This window comes from Bacillus rossius, chromosome 10 (assembly GCF_032445375.1).
Source record: "Bacillus rossius redtenbacheri isolate Brsri chromosome 10, Brsri_v3, whole genome shotgun sequence".
Classification (NCBI taxonomy): Eukaryota; Metazoa; Arthropoda; class Insecta; order Phasmatodea; family Bacillidae; genus Bacillus; species Bacillus rossius.
In genome coordinates, this window is record NC_086337.1 from 32,783,044 (window position 1) to 32,807,544 (window position 24,501).

Genomic DNA, 24,501 nt, shown 5'->3' on the forward strand with positions numbered 1-24,501 from the left:
TAAGGAACCAAAAAAATATCTATTGACATTAAATTCCAAGACCGAAGCTAAGGGGTAGATCACATGGGTTAGGTAATTTGTTACCCACTACCCACGACATTATAATCCATATTTAATACATACTACGTCATCAAATTCTTGAAATAGTATATTTAATATTTTGGTTCGGAAACTCATTAAATAGCACAATTTTGCATCTAAAATTCCAAATTTTTCTGGGAGAGGGCCCCCGGACCCCCCCACTCTAGGACTGAGGTTAGTGTGATACATCTTTTCGCCCAATTCCCCCCCCCCCCCCCCCCCCCCCCCCACTCATGAAAACGTTCCGACGTCCCTGGGCCAGAGACTTCTCACTTCTCATGCAAGTGACATCTTTTCTGAAGATCTGAAGGGAGGGTCAGAACAAGCAACCTCATGAGGTAACTAAAGATCATGTCCACCCCCCCCCCCCCCACCTCACATCAGCAAAGGTGGGTACTAGTAGGCAATTATATATGTTTGGGAATTGCCTTCCTACATTTCAGTCAGCATCCACTATTTCCGTTCTTTTGAAGGAATCTTACATTAAAAAAATAATTGTGAATTTGCCGTCCGTCCGGGGTCTCGGGTTCGAGTCCCGGTGTGGCTCCTAGTGGGAAAAGGCGGTTCTTGATCTGTGTTGTCCAGGTGGGCGCCAGACTAGCTCGTTTCTAGTCGTGAATTTGGGGTCGTGGATGTATGTGCCCCTGCGTGGCCCACTAGGGCCGGCGGCGGTGTTGCGTGAGATGATTTTAAATAAGAGACGTGGAGTTGAGGTGGCGGTGTCGTACCTTTTATTCAGAGGAGCGAGTCGTACACAATACAACACTCTACAGAGGTCCCCGGGGGGTTTTTACTTGTTATTCCGTGGCGCCTTATTGTTTGTGTTCCGCGTTACGTGGCCTCGGATGCTGTTATGTCTCAGACGTCTCACTGGGTACGCAGGTAACGTAATTTCGTAACACAAAGGCGGGACACAAAATACACTGAATTAAGGGGGCGCGTACAGGTTACGTGGCACTCGTTACTCGGGGTAACGTAAGTTAGCAATACAAAACACGGGATACAAAAATACACTGGATTAAGGGGGCGCGCACAAGTTACGTGGCACTCGTTACTCGGAGTAACGTAAGTTAGCAGTACAAAATACGGGATACAAAAATACACTGAATTAAGGGGCGGGCGATTGGAGACGGCCAATCCCGTATGCAAATGTCTCGGCGCGGGTGTTGTGCCCACTGTGGGTGAAACACGCACCGCAATTAAGTTTGTCCAAGTTCCCTTGCGGGTTTGTGGTCAGCGCCGTGCGCGTGACCTTAAATAAAGTTCTGTACGTTGCGGGAGACGGCCCGTGCCGTATGCTGAAGAGCAGCCCCGCTGACCAAGTGTGGTGCGGGGTGTCCTTAAGTTGATGCGGCCGGATTAGGTCCGGGACCGAAAAAAGGGACCGGGTACTCACGGAGAGGTTAAGTAATAAAAGGGGTTTGGTTAATTAGTGACTATATTTACCGGACGTTACTTTCAATGTAGACAAAGGATGTTGCCTCTCCGTGGGACGTAGGTCCGCCCCGGCCCGTGAGCTGCGTTGAACTGCCGAACTGGCATGGCGTCCGAGGGAGGCTCGGCCTCTCTCGCGCCAGGCGTGACCTCATTACGCTAGACTCCAAACGGGTGTGTCTGGAAGAGATTTTATTGTCGCTAAAATCCTCATTTAATGTTTCAGGAGGAATGGGTACGGTTCTTCTCTTGTCTACTCAGGTTTCCGCGGCTTTGTCTTTAATTGCTGTTCGGGTCGCCTGACTCGGGTGGGCCATGGCCAGGGGTGTGTTCCGTTAGCGGGAGCGTATACTGGCGGGTGCAGGTCGGGCTCTGGGGTGGTCGTCGGCCAGACGACGTCATATTGGAATGAAAAACACTTGTCACAACCATAGCTTATTTTAAAGGTCCCTGTAAAACCTATATGTACATATAATAAAAGTATAAAACTGTCATGGTGTCATGTCCATACGTGGAATATATTATCAGAATAGTGGTAGACTCATTAAAAAGAAATGTAACAAAGGTCAAAGCCAATTTATAAAAATTATTGTCAGTTTGTTAATTTGTTACATAATCATGCTAAATCCATCCAATGCAATGGATATTGATGAAAGTGCTTGATAAAACATCACGAACTAACATTAGAACCATTATTATTCCAATATCTGACAGCATTTATGTAGGATACACGCCCATATCATGCAGACACCACAATAAAACTATTTCACACGGACAGTCACATGCACAGCTAGTTTCAAGTCTACAGTTATTATAGCTTATGGATCCATAAGCAGTTATATATAATATAACTTAACAGTTATATTTTAACATAAAAAAATTTATAACATTATTTTACACATAAGTCATTACTGGTTTATGCTGTATTGTCATAGACAAAACATGGGGAATGGACAAGAAAAAAAATACCCAAACACACAGAAAACAAAGCTAAAAGCAGCCAATGTTAAATGTATAGACAGCACAGAGGATTAGTCAGAACAGTATCACAGCACAAACGAACACAGTAAGCTAACAAGACGGTTCCAACAAGAAGAGTGAACAAATACAAACCACCATCTCCGACAACACAGCGACACACAACGGAAACCCAAATGATACTAAACAGATAATTTGGACAACACAACAACAATACAGCAACACACAGGTGAACCCAACAATGAAATCAAACAGTGACGTAGCCAGGATTTGTGTATGGGGGGTGTTAAGAAGCATGGCTCCCCGTATTAAAGCGGGGGGTCCGGGGGTCCTCCCTAGGGAAAATTTGGATTTTAAGGTGTAAAATAGTGCTATTTTAGCAGTTTTCGGTACTTAAATTTAAATATTGTAACGGTAAAATTTTTATTAATTTTTAATATGTAATTTGTTTGAGTGATGAATAAGAAATTTAAATTAAGATTTGGTGCTAGAGGGGGGGGGGGGGGGGGGGGGGGGGGTTGAACCCCTAAACCCCCCCCCCCCCCTGGCTACGCCCCTGAAATCAAACGTATATACATACTAGCAAAAAAAAATTAAGACAGCACAGACGAACACAGTCTTCCTAAGACAAAACAGTTGCGAGGTTTTGGGAATGAGATCTTTTTCCGTTATCAGGCACAATCAGACTGATGATTTATCCATTCTTCTTAATGCTCATTTCATCAAATAGTCTCATTTTGAGTGACAAATGATGCACTTGTAGAATAAATTTGTTAGTAATAAATATGACTAAAACAGAGCTACTCAAAAAATAAAAATGAAATGGGAACTTTTTGTGTGTCTGAAAAATATGCCAATGTCAACGTACAAATGTGTCGCTAATAAGAAATACAAGTTCCAGAAATGTAATAATAATTTTTCCAATCCAATTATTTATTAAATTTTGGTACAGAATTCATGCTAAATAAATTACATTCAATGACTTTACCATAGTAAAAGGTAAAATTATTGTAATTTGAGTTACGTTAAGTCAAACTGTTGTTTGAATTCACATTTTCAGTTGTATTTCGGTGTTGTTGTGATGATATTTCGGTATGATCACAATTCATCATATAATATTAATATAAATATCATATAATAATCAATCAAAGAATGAACATAACTTCTATAAACATTTTTTTGCTTTGAAAATAGCAGACTAATGAAAGAATCATGGAAGAGGGAGGAGGGGAGTTATGGTATCAACCATCACCAATCACAATCAGCCCTAATTGTCACATGCCACAGGACCTTCATGCTTGAGTAGCAAACTTTTCTAGTGGCTCACAAACTAACATGAAATCCCTAGTAAATCATTTGTGGCTACACCTAAGAATTTTGACTATAAATAAGGGAATCTAATGAAAAGGGTTAATATTACTACCAAAAACAATATTTTAGGATCTAACATACGTAATACTAGGAAATCTTATAACATACCTATGTAAATGATATAAACCAGCTATACATTAATGTTATGGTAAATTTGTAGTGTACGGTTTAGCGTCAAAAAACATTTTAAAAATCTGAAATAACTTTCATTATATGCTCTTTTACGTCCTCTTTTCATTACAGCCTGCAGAGATAAGAAATTCCAAATACTTTAGGAGATATCGAATTTTTTAATTTTCATATTTGGGCAATATTTGTTAAAAAAACATTTTAAATTCCGAAAATACTTTTATTCTGTGCTCTTTAACTTCCTCTTTTCATTAAACCCGGCGGAGATAAGAAATTCCAAATACTTTAGGAGATATGGAATTTTTTAATTTTCATCCTGTGCACTCATGCAGCATTCAGGGGGAAGCCTACGATTCACTCATCCTTCTGGACATACCCGAATACTCACGTTGGCAAGCCTTCTTTTCACAGACGAGAGAGCCAAACCCGACCCCAAGTTCATGCTCGTTTCTTTTTTCCGTACCACAACAGATGTATTTATTTGGGGGGAAAAAAATTTGTGGGCATTTATTCTCCAAATGCCAGTGATTAACTTATAAGATGTCATTCTTAAAATTAGCAAGAAGTAATTATAAATACTTTAAACCATTGTGGATGGTTGGTTATATTAGGTAAGTATAGCTACATTAAAAAACCTAAAATCATTATATGGTTGCTTAGCAAATAACTTTATAATATGTAGCTATCCAGCGCTAGGAAACAGTTTACATGATTTCACAGTATTTTTAATGTAGCTATCCTAACCAAATCAAACCCGTCCACAATGTTTTAAAGTATTTATAATGTAGCTAACATAACCTAATTGACCATTAGTTATCATGAGTTGTATATTTATTTACAATAAACAAAAAAAAAAAACCGAAGATGCACGATCGGGCGTTTGCCTCTCTCGTCTGTTGAAAGAAGGCTTGCCAACGTGAGTATTCGGGTATGTCCAGAAGGATGAGTGAATCGTAGGCTTCCCGCGTTCACCATTGTTGCTTGTTTACAAGTATGATTTTTTTTTTCGCGGCGTAGTTGAACGACTACATCACGTAAAAAGAAAATTACGTGAGTTCCTACTGTTCATCCTTTGTCACGGTTTGTTAGGTCAGGTCAGCTACATTATAAATACTTTAAAACTAAACAACCATTAAAATTAATTTTATTATTTTTAATGTCCGTTCAGTTTCAAAGTTTTTATAATGTAGCTGACCTGACCTAATCTACCTTTGTCCCGTTTTGTTAGGTCAGGTCAGTTACATTATAAATACTTAAAACTATACAAGTAAAATTAATTGATATTTTTAATTTCCGTTTATTTTGAAGTATTTATAATGTAACTAACCTTACCTAATGGAAAATTTCTGTTATTTAGGCATTCACGCACACACAGCAAAATATAAAATGGCGCCGGTCGATTACATAGGTCTTGTATTGCAAAATAAGAACGGCGATATCTCCAAAAGTAATTGGAATTTCTTATCTCGGCAGGCTGTAATGAAAAGAGGACGTAAAAGAGCATATAATGAAAGTTATTTCAGATTTTTAAAAAAAATTTTGACGCTAATCCGTACACTACATATTTACCAATGTTATTAATGAGTTATTTTCCGCTAATTCTAGTAACATTTTAAAAATAACATAAAAGCAGGTACGCATTCAGCCCAATAAATTTGGTTTACAACATCTTGTACAAATTAATTGTCCACTTCTAATCAGTTGCAATACAATAAAAATAAAGGAAAAATATTCCTTTACTTAAAAACAAAATCAATTACGATTATGGATTTTCTATAGATACCTAGTACAAAAGTATCTGAGATCAATGTACCTATATTTGGTATTAGAACTGATGACATTAAAACAAAACAAAAAAAACATGTTAAAATGTAACACTTTTGCTCTACCTATAAATTAAACAGCATTTGCAATAATTTAAAAGAATTCAAAACATACAATATAATTTTTATGTCAATGTGATATTAAATGAAAGCAAAATGAATCTCGTAACAAATTTAAATTTTCTTACCTTCTACAAATCTTACACGTCTCTTCCCCGAGCAAGCTGTCGCCTTGCCTCTGCTGCGAAGTGAATACTTGGCATTGCTGACGTCTCGCTGCCCGCGATGGCTCTCGGCGACGCCTGCACTCCCAGCAGTCGGGTCATTCCCCGCGCCCACAACGGGAGACTCTTCCTGTGAGTGCATCGACAGCCCAAGATCTCCCCCGAGCACACAATCCATCAGCGCCTCAGAGTCCTGGGTGACGAGGTTCGCTTCCGGCAGCCCGTTGACGTCGGGGTCGGCCGACGACACCGTTCCGCGGGCAACCGTGCCGAGCGCCGAGAGGCCACTCCGAGTCGGTGCTGTGTCCGCGGTCGACTCGGAGTCCTGCGTGGCCAGGTTCGCTTGCGACGCACCCTCGAGGTCTTGGTTGCCCACACTGAGATGGTCCATCGACGTGGTGAACGCATCGATGTCTGCACTGTTTCCGCTCTGCTCCGAGAAGCCGCTCTCGACCGGAGGCACGCCAACGGATTCCTCCGCTTCCGCGCACCATGTTGAGTCCGAGTCGTAGCTCTCGGAGTGCCTGCGACCCACCGGAGACTCCGGGCCACCCGTGGTGGGGCAGGCTGGCTCTGTACTGCGGTCGCGGAAACTGAGCGTTATTTTGCAGTCCGGCAGCCACGCTGCCATGCTCCTGCGCAAACAGACGTCTCTGAGTCACAATCATCAGCTGTTGATATCAGAACGAGGCAAAGATAGGCCAAGGAATTGCAGTTATTAATAGGGACAAGAATTTATGGTTTTACCCAGGGGCGCAACAACTAAATTTCCAAAGGGTGGGCAATATACCTTTTTATAAAGAATCATCGATCCCCCCTATTGAAGCGGGGGTCCGGGGGTCCTCCCCGGGAAAATTTGTATTTCAAGGTGGAAAATGGTGCTATTTAAGCAGTTTTATTATCTAAAAATTGATTACACAGCACTTTCTTTGCCCCCGTTTGCCCCCACTTCAAGGTTTCAGAGGGGGGGGGGGCCAAATACCCTTGCCCCCCTGTTGTTGCGCCCCTGGTTTTACCCGCAGTTTAATAGTTAAATTTAACTAAAAGAACCAGTCAAGTATTTGAATTGCTTTAGGTACATAATACATTATAACTTTTAATTATTTTATAAGGTCTATAGTAATCAATACTTTGCCACTCATACCCAGTATGCTCAGAACATATAAACAATTTGTATGCTTTTACAATTTTTTTTTCAACACACCTAATCAATTCTCTGCTGTTCTGCATGGAGTAACATTTCTTGCTGTCTGGCTAGTTTCATAACAAGCTTTTTATGAGCTCTGCAAAAGATTTCACTTGTGTTTGCGTTAGTTTTAGCCTATGAAAAAACTTTATAAACCAAATTTGTAAATACATGCACAGTATATAGGTACTCATTAACTTTTCCTGTATATCTTCAAGTTGAAGAAACCATCTTGAGTCAGGTGCTGAATAAGAATATCTTCGGTAACAAATATGCTCAATAACTAATTAAGTATAATCCAGACTGAAAATTGTAAACCTAGGCTTTGTACAAAAAAAAATACACTTAAGAGTGCTGTGCCAGCTCTGAATGACAGTCATTCAAATATGTACCTATCTAGGTTTTTTTTTCCTGAAGTGCCCATATTCCTGGGGCAAAGAGTTCTATTATGTAGTGTTGAAATTTATACCCTTGATTAGGTTCAATGTTTCTGTACACTTTTAAGGGCAATTTCTTAAAAGCAGAAAATTGGAGCAAGGACTTATTTTTAATTAAGAATTTTAAAAAATGTGTTTTCATCATACACTTCATAACAATTTAAACATGAGGGTTACAACTAAGGTCGACAGCAATGAAATCCTCCACATCATAGAACTCTTTAAAGAATTAAATTGAATAATATCTCATCAATTTGTGTTAGGTATAAGATATTTATTGGTTAAAAGAATTTTATCCAACCATATCAGATTTTCATATTTTCATTTTTAAAAAAAATAGCTTAGCAATGTCAGCTAAGTAACAAGATAATGAGAAATTATAACAGGATATCCACAAAAATATTTAATAAAATTTCTCTTATATTTGCCCTTCTCAAAGGTTAGGTTACCTACACCAAAAATTCAGTAAAATAGTTTGGACAATTGGTTATAAATCACCAACCTAAAGTGTAGCTTACTTAACTAATCAACAGTATTAACTATTTTATAGTATTTTTAATATATTCAACCAACCATTCACACAATTAAAAGTACTATTACTAATTTAATTTAAATAACTTAGGTATTATAACGGAAAACAGCGCGTCCACCAGTGTTGCCATTCTTATTAAACAAAATTAAGGTGAATTTACTTCTACACTCGATTACGTTCGGGAATAAGAAATTGTCAGTTCAGGAGTCATTCTGGTACATAGACAAAAAAAGTATGAAAACAAAATATGGATGTCTTATTTAATACAAATGTTTAAACTTTTCTGTTAAATCTCGTAATAGTGTGTTATCATAACATTTTATAGATTAAATGCAATATTGACTCTACTCAGGGATGCTGTGGCCGTACTGCTACGACCCGGCCTGTGCATAGGATTTAAAAATGGTTAAATGTTTTTGGAAGGGGGATACTGGACATGTTGTTTTGGTATTACTATTCAAGTTGCCGTCGTCCGGGGTCTCGGGCTCGAGTCCCGGTGTGGCTCCTAGTGGGAAAAGGCGGTTCTTGATCTGTGTTGTCCGGGTGGGCGCCAGACTAGCTCGTTTCTAGTCGTGAATTTGGGGTCGTGGATGTATGTGCCCCTGCGTGGCCCACTAGGGCCGGCGGCGGTGTTGCGTGAGATGATTTTAAATAAGAGACGTGGAGTTGAGGTGGCGGTGTCGTACCTTTTATTCAGAGGAGCGAGTCGTACACAATACAACACTCTACAGAGGTCCCCGGGGGTTTTTACTTGTTATTCCGTGGCGCCGTATTGTTTGTGTTCCGCGTTACGTGGCCTCGGATGCTGTTATGTCTCAGACGTCTCACTGGGTACGCAGGTAACGTAATTTCGTAACACAAAGGCGGGACACAAAATACACTGAATTAAGGGGGCGTGTACAGGTTACGTGGCACTCGTTACTCGGGTAACGTAAGTTAGCAATACAAAATACGGGATACAAAAATACACTGAATTAAGGGGGTGCGCACAAGTTACGTGGCACTCGTTACTCGGGTAACGTAAGTTAGCAATACAAAACACAGGATACAAAAATACACTGGATTAAGGGGGCGCGCACAAGTTACGTGGCACTCGTTACTCGGGTAACGTAAGTTAGCAGTACAAAATACGGGATACAAAAATACACTGAATTAAGGGGCGGGATATTGGAGACGGCCAATCCCGTATGCAAATGTCTCGGCGCGGGTGTTGTGCCCACTGTGGTGAAACACGCACCGCAATTAAGTTTGTCCAAGTTCCCTTGCGGGTTTGTGGTCAGCGCCGTGCGCGTGACCTTAAACAAAGTTCTGTACGTTGCGGGAGACGGCCCGTGCCGTATGCTGAAGAGCAGCCCCGCTGACCAAGTGTGGTGCGGGGTGTCCTTAAGTTGATGCGGCCGGATTAGGTCCGGGACCGAAAAAAGGGACCGGGTACTCACGGAGAGGTTAAGTAATAAAAGGGGTTTGGTTAATTAGTGACTATATTTACCGGACGTTACTTTCAATGTAGACAAAGGATGTTGCCTCTCCGTGGGACGTACGTCCGCCCCGGCCCGTGAGCTGCGTTGAACTGCCGAACTGGCATGGCGTCCGAGGGAGGCTCGGCCTCTCTCGCGCCAGGCGTGACCTCATTACGCTAGACTCCAAACGGGTGTGTCTGGAAGAGATTTTATTGTCGCTAAAATCCTCATTTAATGTTTCAGGAGGAATGGGTACGGTTCTTCTCTTGTCTACTCAGGTTTCCGCGGCTTTGTCTTTAATTGCTGTTCGGGTCGCCTGACTCGGGTGGGCCCTGGCCAGGGGTGTGTTCCGTTAGCGGGAGCGTATACTGGCGGGTGCAGGTCGGGCTCTGGGGTGGTCGTCGGCCAGACGACGTCAAAGTCACAATTGAAAATAGTACTTTCAGGTTAAAGATTGGAGTAAAATTGCTGTAAATATTACCAGTAATATAAATATGGCGACTTAAATTTGATAGTGTATCAGAGACTGTTTTCAGTGAGAAATAGTCCTGATCAAGGATCAAGGTTGGCCCTGATCCTGTTTCTTGATACTAGCTGCAACTGCATTCTTTGGTTCTCTAGAGATTCTTAGGAATATAGCTTTGCCGAAGCTAACAACATATTTCTAGGTCGTTTGCCCCATCTCCTTAAATATTGTGCAATAATTTTTGACCATTATTTTTTACTTTATCCTAAATTCGGATACATTTTCATACCCAGGCAGTTTTTCTTGGGTACCGGGTACAAACATAATAATTTGGGTATGTCTGGCAACACTGATGTCCACACATTTTGTAGAACATGAGCCCTAACTTTTCCATGATTTGTCATTACAAAAATCCCTGACGAAATCTATAAAATACATATTGTGAAATAAATAAAGACAATCAAATGTATTAGGTATGTAAAGAAAAATGCAAGTTAACTACCAACTGATGGCCTGCAAATATTTACGGATGTAAATATTCAAAGGTAGCAATTTTAAAAGAACAATCATACATAGTAACAATACGAGGATCATTCGTTATTAACCGAAATTTTGTTCATTCACCTCAAGTACGAATATGACCGGCATCGCGGTGGCGGGAGAATGGAAAGGGGATAGGCACACACACAGTCCTCATGTCAGGATCAGGGCTTGGATAATAAGATCCAGGGTTCGATATGGCATGCTTGAGGGGTGTGAATTAATGGCTTTAACAAATAGTCGTGAAACATTTATTCTCTACATAAAGTGCACAGGCATGCTGCCTTGAATTAAAATTGCATTTCTTAATGGCAGTAATGAGGCACTCGAAATGCACAACGAAATTACATACATTCTTTGTACTGCCGTCGCCCGGGTTCTCGTGTTCGAGACTCGGCGGTGTTCCTAGCGGGAAGGCTGTTTTCTGGCACGGAAACGTGTCCGGGAGGGCACCAGGCTAACACGGTGGTTAGCCACGAGGTGGGTCGTGAGGTCCGAGAGCCCCTGCGTGGCCCACTAGGAACGGCGGCGGTGGTGATGATGTTAGGGGTCCCTAATGCCTGCTGTACCACTGGCCCTACACAGCATAGGACGCTGATCCCCAACTGGATTGGTGAGGTTCAGAAATAACGTACATGGCTTTGCACTGTCGTTCACACGTCGCACACGTGGTGTGCGGAGTGGACGTTTAATTACCCTGGCAAATTACACTTGCAATTACATTCACATGATTTCCCTACATAAAGTACACTGTCATTAAACACTGGGCGCTCTGACGCGCCGTTACTAAATTTACGTCCTCACGCCAGTCGAGGTTGAGGGAGAGAGTTTGATTAGAGTCGGCTAATCCCGTAATTGGTGAACAGCGACGCGCGGGCCCACCTGTGTGGACCGCGGCTCGCAATTAAATTAAGAAAAGTCTACGATTAGATGTAGCCAGTGCCTGTGCACTTGGCGATTAATAAAAAGTCTGTTGTGGGGGGAGTCGGCCAGTACCATATATTGCACGGCCCCACGTAATGCGTTGTGCGGGGCATGTTAAGTTGACGCGGCTAGGTTAAGCCCTACACCGGAAAAGGACCGGGCGCACACGGGGAGTAGATAAAAAAGGTTTCGGGGTCTGAATATAGTTACCATATGGAAGTTCGATTAAGACAAAGAGATGATGGCTCGCCATGGGACGTGCGTCCGTCCCGGTCCGCGAGTCGCGCTGTACTGGCGTCTGGCCCTGGCGCGAGGGGAGGGGTGAGCTCCCTGTCGCGCCAGGGTTTCTAATATATATATATATATATATATATATATATATATATATATATATATATATATATATATATATATATATATATATATATTAACGCCGCCGTCGGTGCTCCCTCTAAGAGCACAGGCCGCTATGTGTCCTCAACACCTGAGTCAGTGCTAGTGCAACGAACACACCCACGCGTGTGCCGTAGTGCAGCGCCTCGAACGGCGTGACGTCAGTCACGGCCATCTAAACGCCCAAACGCCCTGCCGGGTGTGGCAATGCGCATCAGATATCTATTCATTTAACAGACAGAAACTAAAACTTTTAATATGTATAACAATTTTCTCTAATTAAGTAATAGCAGTGTCAAATATTTCCGCTCACAACACTGGCCGGCATCACCTTCCCGCGCTCCATCGTTTTCCCGCGTGTTTCCTCCTCTCCCTGGCCCAGTTGCCAGGAAGAGTCGTCAGTCGCCATCCATCACTTACCAGGGCCAGCAGCCCCACGCACAGGGAGCATCCAGTTTTCGGGCCAGTTTCCACATTTAGCATCAATAGATAATTATCTCCGAAACCACTTTCTACAGCTCCCCGGTCGGCCCTAACCGGCCGTACGACATGTCGTGCGGTCCTTAGATAAAGTGTGCAAACCGACCACGGGTTTTTCAGCGTAATACGTAATTCTGTGTTTTTAGGTGGCCCGCCGAGGCCCACGAAGAATTAGAACTATGCCCACACAGGGTGGCATTGCGCCAAACACGTAACTGAACTTACAAACGCCTCAACCCCTGGGATTTGCAACGGACGTGAACGAGACACCACATTGGGTCCCGTCGCGCCCGTTCCCAGTTTAAACGTGGCTCACGCCACTGCGAGAACCAGTCTCGCATCACGTGATCATTAGAAGTCTGCAGACCGTTCCCACCTCGAGTCTGGGACGTACTAATAATTATTCAGTGTTAATTACCATGTTTCAGATTAGTGTGTGTCGTCATCATCATGTCCTTGTATAAGTCAGTATTAATTGTTAACTCGCATAGACAGTAACAGATTCACGTAGTAAGTGCATTATGAACTACCACGTGTTATGCACCAGACTTGCCGCGCCACGAACCGTTATCACCATAGCTCAGGGTAGCCTGCAACCCTCGATGGAGTAGTCCTCGGAACACCATGACACGTAATCAGTGCCACCATTCGAGGGCCGTGTAGGCGGAGTGAAGGCTGACGACGATACGGCCAGTCACGTGCCAGTGCCTTGTGTAACGTTCTGTAACGTGTGCTACCGGAATAAAACACTTAAAGTTACGTGTGTATTTCACTAATACGGCATCCTGGGAGGCCATATCAGCCCGGGGGGCCCTTTGTCCCTGCCTGCAGCAACGAGGCCAGGAACCCCGCCCTTGAGACCAAATTCACTTTATATCCAGTTAATTAACCAACTTTCAGGACAGGCAGCGAGGATGGCGTCAAATTCGCATCAACAAACTTTTCGACAGACAATCCACGGAAAACGAAACAAAAAATTAGCAAAAAAGGGCTTGAGTAGGGACCAGTGCAACAGCGCGCAACGTGGCAACACCGCGCGACAGAGTGGCGCCGCGCCAGCAAGATAAGCCGGGCCGGAACCAGACAACACCCCTCCGCTCTCCACCCACGCTGTTCAGTCGCCTTACACCCCCGCTTGTCATCTCCGCCATCCACCCCGCTCGTCACCCCTCTTCACCCCTACCACCCCGCCCGTCATCCTCACTCTCCAACCCGGATTTCCCACCCCGCTCTCCTCACCGCCCCACCGGCACGTCAGTTGGCGATGGATACGTCACTCGGCCACGCTGCCACGGACTCCCGCGAGGCAGGAAGCGAGCGAGCACGCGAACACCAACTGAGTGATGAGGGGAGGCGAACACCAACTGAGTGATGAGGGGAGGCGAACCCCGTACCTTCTCGCGCCATGCCAGCGACGTCACGATCCGTCGCTCGGGTCGGCCTGCCGCGTCGCGATGCAGCGAGACGTCACGATTGACATGGGCGAATGGTGGAACACGGACTTACTGACAGGCGAGATAGATGACCACACGAGTCGAAGCACGCACCACACGCGAGTGCGGCGCGCGGGAGGAGCCGATCCCGGTCAAGAGGGAGGACAGATTCGCGTCGGCACGCCGCTGCCATTCCATGGGATGCCACCGTCAGGCAGATGAGGTGGCTTACTGCCACCAGTGCGGCACCACTAGGCACCGCACGTGCACGGAGGCGCGTACGTTTCTGAACTTCCGCGACGGCCTGTTCATGTGCGCAGCCTGTGAGGAAAAGGTGAATGCACCCGCACTAGTGACCTTGGTGAGCGAGATTCTGCGGGACAATGTCCGGGTCAAGCTGCCAGAATTCTTGGGACACACGTACGAGGACCCGGAAAAGTTCACGCGGGCGTGCCAGGACTGCCTGGCCAGACATGGCGTACCGAAAGAAGAGTGGACGGAATGCGTCACCGAGCAGCTCAGGGGGCCAGCGATGGACTGGTGGACCATGACCGGCGAATACGATGTGGAGTGGGAAGACTTCGCGCCGCGCCTGGAAGCCCGGTTCAATGCTGCCCGCGCACGCGCCCAGTGCCAGCGCGCACTATTTTGTGAGCTGCAACGAGCCGAGGAGGACGTGGAAACCTTCATCCGGTCCAAGGTACGGCTACACCGGCGTCTGTACGCTGGCGGACAAGACAACGCAGCGCTAGACATTGCGGTGGAGCTCTTGAGGAGGGAGCTGCGCCCGCACCTGAGGGGGGCAGTGGACAGGGAGCTCGAGGACTTTGTACAACTGGCAAAGGAGATCAAGCGGGACCTATCCCTGTTTCTGCGCCCGCGGGACACCGCGTCTCGCCGGCGAGGGACGTCCCCGCCACGCACGGCGGCCCCGGAGGAGGCATGGGCAGTGGTGCCATACGTGAACCCCCTCCCCCTCCCGGCAATCCCCGCCGGGGAGGCGAGTTAGGGAGCAGGGCACCACGACGCAACCCGCCACGCAGCAGGCCAACACCACCAACCAGCGGGCCGCACATCCCAACTCGTGCGTGGACGGACCTCGAGACCGACCCCCACGGTGCCGGTACTGCAGAGAGGAGGCCTACCATTGGCTTGAGGTGTGCCCCACCCAAGCCGCGCTGTGGCAAGACCGCCAACCAGGCAGGACGCAGCCGGGAAACGCCAACTAGGGAGCAGGATACCGGCGGGCTACTGCTCCTGGATAACGGCCGACGCATCACCCGCAAGGCCAGCCCGCACATCGCCTTCCGTCAGACCAGGCGGTGGTGCCCCGCACCACCCGTCAGCGCCCCGCACTGGGTCGTCGGCGTGCGATGCGGTGTCACTTGCACCCCCAACGACCCCAGCACAGCCTGCGGGGCCAGAATGAGCACCACCGCCTTCCGTCAGACCAGGCGGTGGTGCCCCGCACCACCCGTCAGCGCCCCGCACTGGGTCGTCGGCGTGCGACGCCATTTCAATGGCACCCCCGACGACCCCAGCACCGCCTATGGGGCCCGACCGAGCAACATCGCCGCGACTGGGACGAGCGGGGGACGACGCCGGCATGCTGATGCGGGTGCCCGTCCTGCTAAATGGCCAGCCCGTCCATGCCCTGGTGGACACCGCGGCGAGCCACACGTACGTCGCGGCACACCTGGTGCCGGAGGCGGACCTGGAGCAGCGGGAGGAAGGTGTCCAACTTGCCACCTGAGGAGCTTGCACGCTCAGGACAGGGCGCGCCCAGGTAAGGATCGCCGTCAGGGACATGTGTAGCCAGACAACAGCCCTTGTGGTGCCTGAGCTGAGGGACGACCTGATCCTGGGACTGCCCTGGCTCGTCCAGGAGGAAGCCGCCATTGACGTAAGTGAGGGCAGGATACACGTCGGGCACCAGGGACGGAGAACGCTCTACAGCATCAATCAGATAGGAACACCTTCACCAACCCCTACCATCACCCTCGCGAATTTGCGCCTTGAGGTACCCCTAGAATACACGGACCTGTTCAATGGAGTGCTGGCCCAGCAAGTGCAGGTGTTCGCTGCCGTGGACATGCTGCGCCGCACCACAGTCACACAACATACCATCCCAAAACGACCACACAAGCCCTGCTTCATCAAGCCCTTCGGTTTTGGACCTAGGGAGCGGGAGGCGATACAGACACAAATCGCGGAGATGTTGCGGGACGGGGTAATCGAGCCAAGTGAGTCGCCCTACAATTGTCTGGTGGTGATGGCCAAGAAGAAGGACGGCTCACTCCGGTTCTGCATAAATTTCAAGCCCATCAATGCAGACACTATCCCCGCACCACCACCAATCATCAACATCACTGATGCACTAGCTGGGTTGGGGGAGGCCGGCATATTCACGTCGCTGGATCTCAAGTCTGGGTACTGGCAGGTGCCCTCTGCCCCGAGGATCGGCCCAAGACGGCTTTCACCGCGCCCGACGGCCGCAGGTTTCAGTTCTGCGCCATGCAGTTCGGGCTGATGGACGCCTCCGCGACCTTCCAGGCCATGATGGTGCGCGTCCTGGATGGGTTCGTCGGCAAGTTTGCCGCGGCCTACCTGGACGATGTCATCATCTGGTCGTGGACGTGGGAGGAACATGCGCACCACCTTGCCATGGTCCTCGAGTGGCTGGCCCGTCATGTGCCATGTCGGCGCGGTGGAGTTAGCTTACCTGGGGCACATGGTGAGCGCGGACGGATGCCATCTCCTGCCAGCCCAGCTCGACCTGATCGAGGCCAAAACTCCCCCATGTACCCGGAAGCAGCTGCAGCAGTTGGTGGGGTTGCTAAACTGGCTCAGAAGCTTCATCCCCAACTTCGCAGTCGTCACCGACCCCATAACCGATCTTCTGTCGCCCAAGTTTCGATTCCAGTGGACCCCCGAGGCTAACCACGCCCTGAACCCCATCAAGTGCCTGTTCCGGGAGTGCCACACCCTTGCCTGCCTACAACCCGCTAAACACATTTTCCTGCAGACCAACGCCAGCCAGGAGGGCATGGGCGCGGTCTTGTACCGGCTGGTTCCCGACGGGGAGCGGCGCGTCGTAGAGTATGCAGTGCCACGTTTGGGCTGGCGGCGCGCCGCTACCACGTCAACAAGCAGGAGTGCCAGGCAGTCGTGTGGGCCGTGGGGCGCTACCGGCATCACCTTGAGGGCAGGCCGTTCAAGCTAAGGACGGACAGCCAATGCTTTAAGTGGCTGGACTCAGCATAGGGGCGGAAATCAAAATTCACCCGGTGGGCACTCACCTTGCAGACATTTAATTTCCATGTGGAGCACGTGCCGGGTCGGGAGAATCAGCTGGCAGATGAGCTGTCGCTCAACCCCAACCCGGGCTCCGAATTCGAGGACGAGGGTACGTGGGATGACCTGTTACCGCTAATAGGGAGCCCCCCTGAGCTACATGAGGGGGGAACCCCGCAACCCTGTACGTGACTCAGACCACTACGGTACCAGGGGAGGCCGTACCAGACAACTTGGCAGGCCTCGTCTAGGCCGTGCGTCGTGTGCAGCGGGTGGATGCAGCAGTGAGCGCCGATGTGGCCGCATGTGCGGCGGGACACCGCTCCTTTCAGCGGTGCCTGGACGGCGAGTTACAGACCCTTGCCCCTGGGGATATGGAGAGTTGGAGGACACATGTACCCGCCGCCGCCCGTCTGGCCGTGCTGCGCTTCTTTCACAATCACGACTTGGCATGGCACCCAGGGGCGGAACAGATGCAGGAGGCGCTATGCCACACCTTCCACTGGCCCGGGATAGCCCGCGACGTTCGGGAGTACGTTAGGGGGTGCCAGCTGTGCAAACAGCGCAAGGCCCGGTGGGCTGACGGGGTCGAACAGCAACAGCCCCGCCGACCACACGAGCCCTTCCACACTTTGGCCCTGGATGTGATGGGCCCATACCCACGGACGCCCAGGGGGAAACGCTTCCTCTTGGTCGTCACCGACTTCTTCACATGATGGGTGGAGGCGTTTCCCGTGTCCAACGTCCGGGCCAAGATGATCACCAACTTGCTGGAGGGGGAGGTCTACCCGCGCTATGGCTTCCTTAGGGTACTCCTGACGGACAACGGGAGCCAGTTCATGGGAAGGCAGTGGCGAGTGGACTGCCGATGCTGGGGCATCACACATCACATCACACCCACGTACCATGCCCGTGCCAACCCCACGGAGAGGAGAAACCAAGAAATAAAAGCACAACTACGTCTGCGCTTGGGGGATGATCATACCAAGTGGGACGTCCACCTACCCAAGATCCTGTATTGTCTGCGGCGGCGCGTAAACGCCGTCACCGGCCACTCTCCCGCGGAGCTCGTGCAGGGGCAGAACCTGGCACTCCCGGGAGTGTGCCGCGTAGCAAACACAGCCACAGAGGACTGGTGGGGAAATGAGTTATGACCTCAGATTGAGGCCATGCAGGAGCAGGCGAGGGAAAAGCAGTCCCACTTCCTCACGAACAAGACGCCTTCCTCCACGCACACACCGGTCAACCTCACGCCTGGGCAGTGGGTGTACGTGCGACAGCACCACCTCTCAGCAGGGCCAAAGAATTTCTGTGCCAGGCTGGCCCCCAAGTGGTCACCACCGCAGCAGATCCTGTGGAAAACATGGCCATCCACTTTTGCCGTGCGCACTCCGAGTTTGTATCCGGCCAAGGTGCACAGGTACGACCTACGACTAGTCATTACGACCCCGAACCAACCACCTGACAATGACCGCATACTCAGCGGGGACGCGGACAGGGATGAGGAGGCTTGACACTGCACTGCAACATAACACCCGGGCAGGAGCCGCCCCCCGACACACCCACCAGCGAAGCAGGGGAAAGGCACCCAGACGACTCCACCCCTCCTTGCCCTGCGAGTGCCACCGCTCTCCCAGCCAGTCTAGACGCCAACCCCGCTGACACCCCACCCAAGGAGGCGGGGGAAGTGATCTTTTCCCACCCCGGTCCCATTACCAATCCTTCTGACGCCGACGAGGCGCAGCCCATCATCGACCACCCGGGCAACGAGGCCCCAGAACCCGAGTCCGACGAGCATGACGAGCCCTGGTGGCCACTGGACTTGAACCTAAGTACGTCAACCTTCCGGTTAGTCGTAGAGGAGCCAGAGGCAGGGTCGGGGGAGGGGGAAGAAGTCATGAGTAGGTACCCCCGTCGGAAGCCTCGAACGGCGTGACGTCTAACACGGCCATCTAAACTCTCAAAGCACCCGGCCGTGTGTGGCAAAGCGCATCAGATATCTATTCATTTAACAGACAGAAACTAAAACTTTTAATATGTATAACAATTTTCTCTAATTAAGTAATAGCAGTGTCAAATATTTCCGCTCACAAATCTGGCCGGCATGGCCTTCCCGCGCTCCTACGTTTTCCCGCGTGTTTCCTCCCCTCCCTGGCCCGGTTGCCAGGGAGAGTCGTCAGTCGCCATCCAGCACAAACCATGGCCGGCAGCCCCGCACACGGGGAGCATTTAGTTTTCGCGCCAGTTTCCACGTTTAGCATCAATAGGTAATTATCTCCGAAACCACTTTCTACAGCTCCCCGGTCGGCCCTAACCGGCCGTACGACATGTCGTGTGGTCCTTAGATAAAGTGTGCAACCCAACCACGAGTTTTTCAGCGTAATACGTAATTCTGTGTTTTTAGGCGGCCCGCCGAGGCGCCTGCCCCTAACGCTATAAAACCTCCCCACGGAGAATTAGAACTTTGCCCAAGCAGGGTGGCATTGCACCAAACGCGTAAATGAACTTACGAACGCCTCAACCCCTGGGACGTGCAACGGACGTGAACGAGAGACCACATTGTGTCCCATCGCACCCGTTCCCAGTTTAAACGTGGCTCACGCCACTGCGAGAACCAGTCTCGCATATCGTGATCATTAGAAGTCTGGAAACCGTTCCCACATCGAGTCCGGGATGTACTAATAATTATTCAGTGTTAATTGCCATGTTTCAGATTAGTGTGAGTCGTCATCATCATGTCCATGTATAAGTCAGTATTAATTATTAACTCGCATAGACAGTAACAGATTCACGTAGTAAGTGCATTACGAACTACCACGTGTTATGCACCAGAATTCCTGCGACACGAACCGTTATCACCATCGCTCAGGGTAGCCTGCACCCCTCGGTGGAGTAGTCCTCGGAACACCGTGAGACGTAATCAGTGCCGCCATTCGAGGGCCGTGTAGGCGGAGTGAAGGTTGACGACGATACGGCCAGTCATGTGCCAGTGCCTTGTGTAACGTTCTGTAACGTGTGCTACCGGAATAAAACACTTAAAGTTACGTGTGTATTTCACTAATACGATGTCCTGGGAGGCCATAACAGCCCAGGGGGCCCTTTGTCGACGCGTCCCTGCCTGCAGCCACGAGGCCAGGAACCCCGCCCTTGAGACCAAATTCACTTTATATCAATTTAATTAACCAACTTTGAGGACAAGCTGCGGGGATGACGTCTATATATATATATATATATATATATATATATAGACGTCATCCCCGCAGCTTGTCCTCAAAGTTGGATAATTAAATATATATATATATATATTGATATCGTACCGACCATGGCGATTAAGCTTGTGCTCCGCACCACCAGTACCGTATTCCATTTTCAGAGCGCACCCCTTGCCCAGCCGGATTGAGTCAGGCGAGCGCATCGGGCGTGACCCCAATAGACATAATGAAATTTAAAGATACGGAACCCCGGAGGCTCGAACCTATAATTCAATTAGGGGAAAAGCCATTAGTACGAAATTACTAATTACCCGACATGTAATAAGTGCGTCGTAGTCACTCCGGGCGAGTACACCACGCACGGAGCAGACAACAAACCTCATTAACAGTCACCGCGGCCACTGGCCTTAATTAAAATGCCCGAGACTATGATCAAGTCAGAATAGGAGAAATCCCTCTAAAACAATTCGCAGTGGGACAATACGTTAGTAAATTTACAGTCGCCAACTTGATGTCACAATTTAAATAATTAAATACATTAAAACCATTGTTAAGCATTAAGCACCCAATTACCAGGTGCTACATTTTAATTGGGCACCTGGAACATGTTTTAACTGGTAATAGAGTAAATTCAATTAATATAAGTTTTTTGACACCGACTCACAAAGAAGAGAAAGTTTCTCTTCCTTGCGAGGGGGCCATGTTTGGCAGTCTCAAACTACTCCGCGCCGGGAACAGACGTGTGTCCGTGTGCAGCATTTAAGTTTCTTTCATTGATTATTTTTATTCCGTACTAAATCTTTAAATTTAAAACCTCTTATTAATTCATCGCTGCCCACGTCGACTCGGCGCGTATTTTACGGAACCGGGCCTATCCCGACCGTCTTCATCGTGATACCGCGCTGCAGATCGTATCACTCACGTAAGTGTTTCGCCGAACTCAGGAGCCCGCTCATCGACCCCCCCCCCCCCCCCCCCCTGCACCCGTTAACTTTCGGCGCTGGCCGTCTCCAGCGAGCATCGACCCACGCCCCGCGAGACCGCCGCGGTAACCATTAGTGTCGCGTAGTGTAATGTTTTTTTTGTGTTAATTGTGTAACGGCTAGACGTCGCCAAGTGTTGGTGAGAGTGTTTTTTAGCGGGACTTAATTAAAAGTAATTCTCACCATCTCGTGAACACTAATTTTCCGTAGTCTCCCGTCCTCCACACGGCCGAGCGGCCTTCACAGTCAAGGGAGAGCCATTCAGGTTACATTCAAGCCGTGTACCTGGCGGGGCATGCGGGGGCAGAGTACCCACGACCCAACATCAACAGCCTAGCAGCCCGCTAGCCTGGCGCCCCTCTGGACAACAAGAGCATCGCGACGCCCGTAGCGCCCGTCAGGTACCCCCCGGACCTTTCACAGAGGTCGGGTGATGGCAATATGTATATATATGTTTTATAAATGACATGTAATAAGTTTGTATAAAATAAGTTTGAATTATCAGAGTCACACTGGAGACTGTTCGTCGCTTGATGACTGCTCCAGTGGCGAATGATAAATGCTAATTTGGGGCGGTTTTAATTAAGTCACATATTACACTATTGAAATCAGGCTGAAGGCCGCAAGGGGAGCACTCACAGCTGTTTTAGTAAAAAAAAACTACACGTGAGTGACGAGGACACTCCTACGTCACACTTGTGTTGCACGGTGTTGTTCATTCAAAGTGGCGTATTCATTAAAGTGTAGTGAATTTACCGTGTACATGACTCGGTTTGTCTTGCCGATTAAGTTAAGGGCGTTGATAATACCTATGTCCCGCGGCGTTCGTCTGACTCGGATAGGCCATGGCTAGGGGCACGTTCCGTTAGCGGGGTCGGATACTGGCGGTTGCAGGTCGGGCCTTAGGGTGGCCTTCGGTCGGACGACGTAAGTACATGCCCTACACTTAATAAGTACCGACTATTCCCCCAAGTATTTGTACAACAAACAAATCAAAAAGACTAACATTTGTGCGATCGTACATAAAACAAAGGATCACTCGCATGATGAACACTAATATATAAAACTGTAACAAGGTGATACTGCCCCATACAGCACAAAATGTTACAGATATGTTTCAGAAATATAACTTTTGAAACATTGTAACATGTTTGTAACATTTCGCAACCTACCTGAAACATCTCGGATATATTTCAGAAACGTCAAAATGTCCGCCCTGTGAAATATTTCAATGAAACCTCCCTGCAACATCAAATGGTAATGTTTCTGAAATGTTTCAATGAAACCTCCCTGCAACATCAAATGGTAATGTTTCTTAAATGTTTCCACTAATGTCCCATCTATATTTCTGAAACATTTAACCGAAATATTTCCATAAATGTTCTGAAATACATATAAAATGTATCATGTGACCCAAAATACCTCTGGAAATTAGGATGACTGAGGGTATATTTATAATTTAAAAGAGTATTGCACTTTAACAGATACCATAATGTTACAGCTGCATTGGTCAGCTAGTTGCAGTGAAGTGCAGTGACTGTGTTCCATTCATCACAGCATTCCCTCGTACACTTCCTCTTGATCACTTTTTGCATAATGCCCCTTGACTACACCCTTAGAAAGTGTTAATCGGTGGATTGATATGATCTTGTTCGTATCTTCTTGTTTTCGTCAAGTTTCTCTTGTCCATAGTAATGTGTCATTTTTTGATTATATAAAAAAATAGATATTGTAATATTATTTTGTTTGAAATTATTTTAAAGATGTGCTCTGGTAGGGCATAGAATGTAAATTTTTGTCGTTTTTAATGTAATAATTGATTATATTACTTAATAATTTGGCTTGTACAATAATTAAAAATTTACTTATAATTTCTAATGTAAGATTAAAAAGGCCTGCCGACAAAATCCAACAATTCAGGTAAATTAATGAAACCATATTCTCCACCCTACTGAGCTTAATTTATAATTTATATATATATGAACCAAGTTAAAGAAATAATTTAATTAATAAAGACATCAGATGTTTTCCCAGGTCAGCGTACCAGACTTGCCTAACATTAATTTTACAAACTATTTTATTATTCTAAAAACAAATTATGGTTATAAAAGTAAAATTTAAATAAGTCTTCAGTATGCTTGCAAAGTGAATGAAACTTACATGAATGTAATAGGTAGCCCAGCATTGGTGTCCATGGTTCCTGTCCATTGCATTTTATTTTAATGGGGAATTTGAATGTGATATAGTGGCAGGCAGGCATGCATCTACATCAGTACATGGGGAAAAAGGAACAAGCTAATGCACAAATGTTCCATTATTAAAAACAATGACAATGTCATCTTGTAATGAATAAATTAAATTGAGGCTCCCCAAGCTATCTGGATGCGGGTCATAACCATTAAGAAAATGTGTGGGTGAGTTTACAAGTGGGCCCCGAATGTCTCTGATCCTTAACTACAAATAATGCTGCATGGTCCACCTAACTGGCGGTCCTGTGAGGCAGAGGCTAAGAAAGTCCATCGTCTAGAGTCTGTTACATGAGTTCGGGGCTGCAACCTTCACCCCGAAAAACACACACACATACAAAGATTTATGTAGTACCTGGAAACATCCCTGGTGCGAACATACATTAATAAGTTACTTGACTGATGAATTCATGCCAGTCGTAAAAGGGCTAACTGCAGGGCCGACGAGAAAGGATTTAGTAAAACAAACACTATTTCTGTGACGAGGTCAACATTGAACGATGGTTGTTGGACCCTGCTGTGCAGACGTGAATAGTTGGTACAAGGGATGAAGACTAATGGCGGTATTCCAAGACGTTTCAGTAAGGTAGCGAATATCCACTTCCTTGTTGGGAAACTGCCGTACCCTAACTCTCGGGTCATATTCCAAAACGTGTCCTAACTGAACCCCTGTAAGGTATCAGATCGGCAGCCGTTTTAATAAACGGGGACTTGTGCGAAACTATAAAAAGTTGTACTTCGTGGAATCCATCGTAATTTTAGCTTATTTTTTAAAACTATGGAATTATATTGTGAAATAAAATATTTAATATTGGTTTTACAAGAATAAACGATGAATTTTTGGCCGTATTTTTTAAGATATTGGGGGGGGGGGG

The 24,501-nt window shown here is 47.3% G+C and overlaps 1 protein-coding gene across 2 annotated transcripts in view; it reads right to left on the reverse strand.

Annotated features, from left to right (window-relative positions):
- Positions 1–8,329, reverse strand: part of LOC134535929 (protein lava lamp-like) — a 48,681-nt gene extending 40,352 nt beyond the window's left edge. The window contains exons 1-2 of one of the 2 annotated variants that reach the window (XM_063375320.1): positions 8,237–8,329; positions 6,005–6,675 (exon numbers count right to left, since the gene is read on the reverse strand). In XM_063375320.1, the coding sequence (XP_063231390.1) occupies positions 6,005–6,671 (667 nt within the window). In that variant the 5' untranslated portion in view covers positions 6,672–6,675; positions 8,237–8,329. The remainder of the gene's footprint in view (positions 1–6,004; positions 6,676–8,236) is intronic. The other variant, XM_063375322.1, reaches the window with a different exon arrangement.
- Between the last annotated feature and the right edge of the window lie 16,172 nt (positions 8,330–24,501).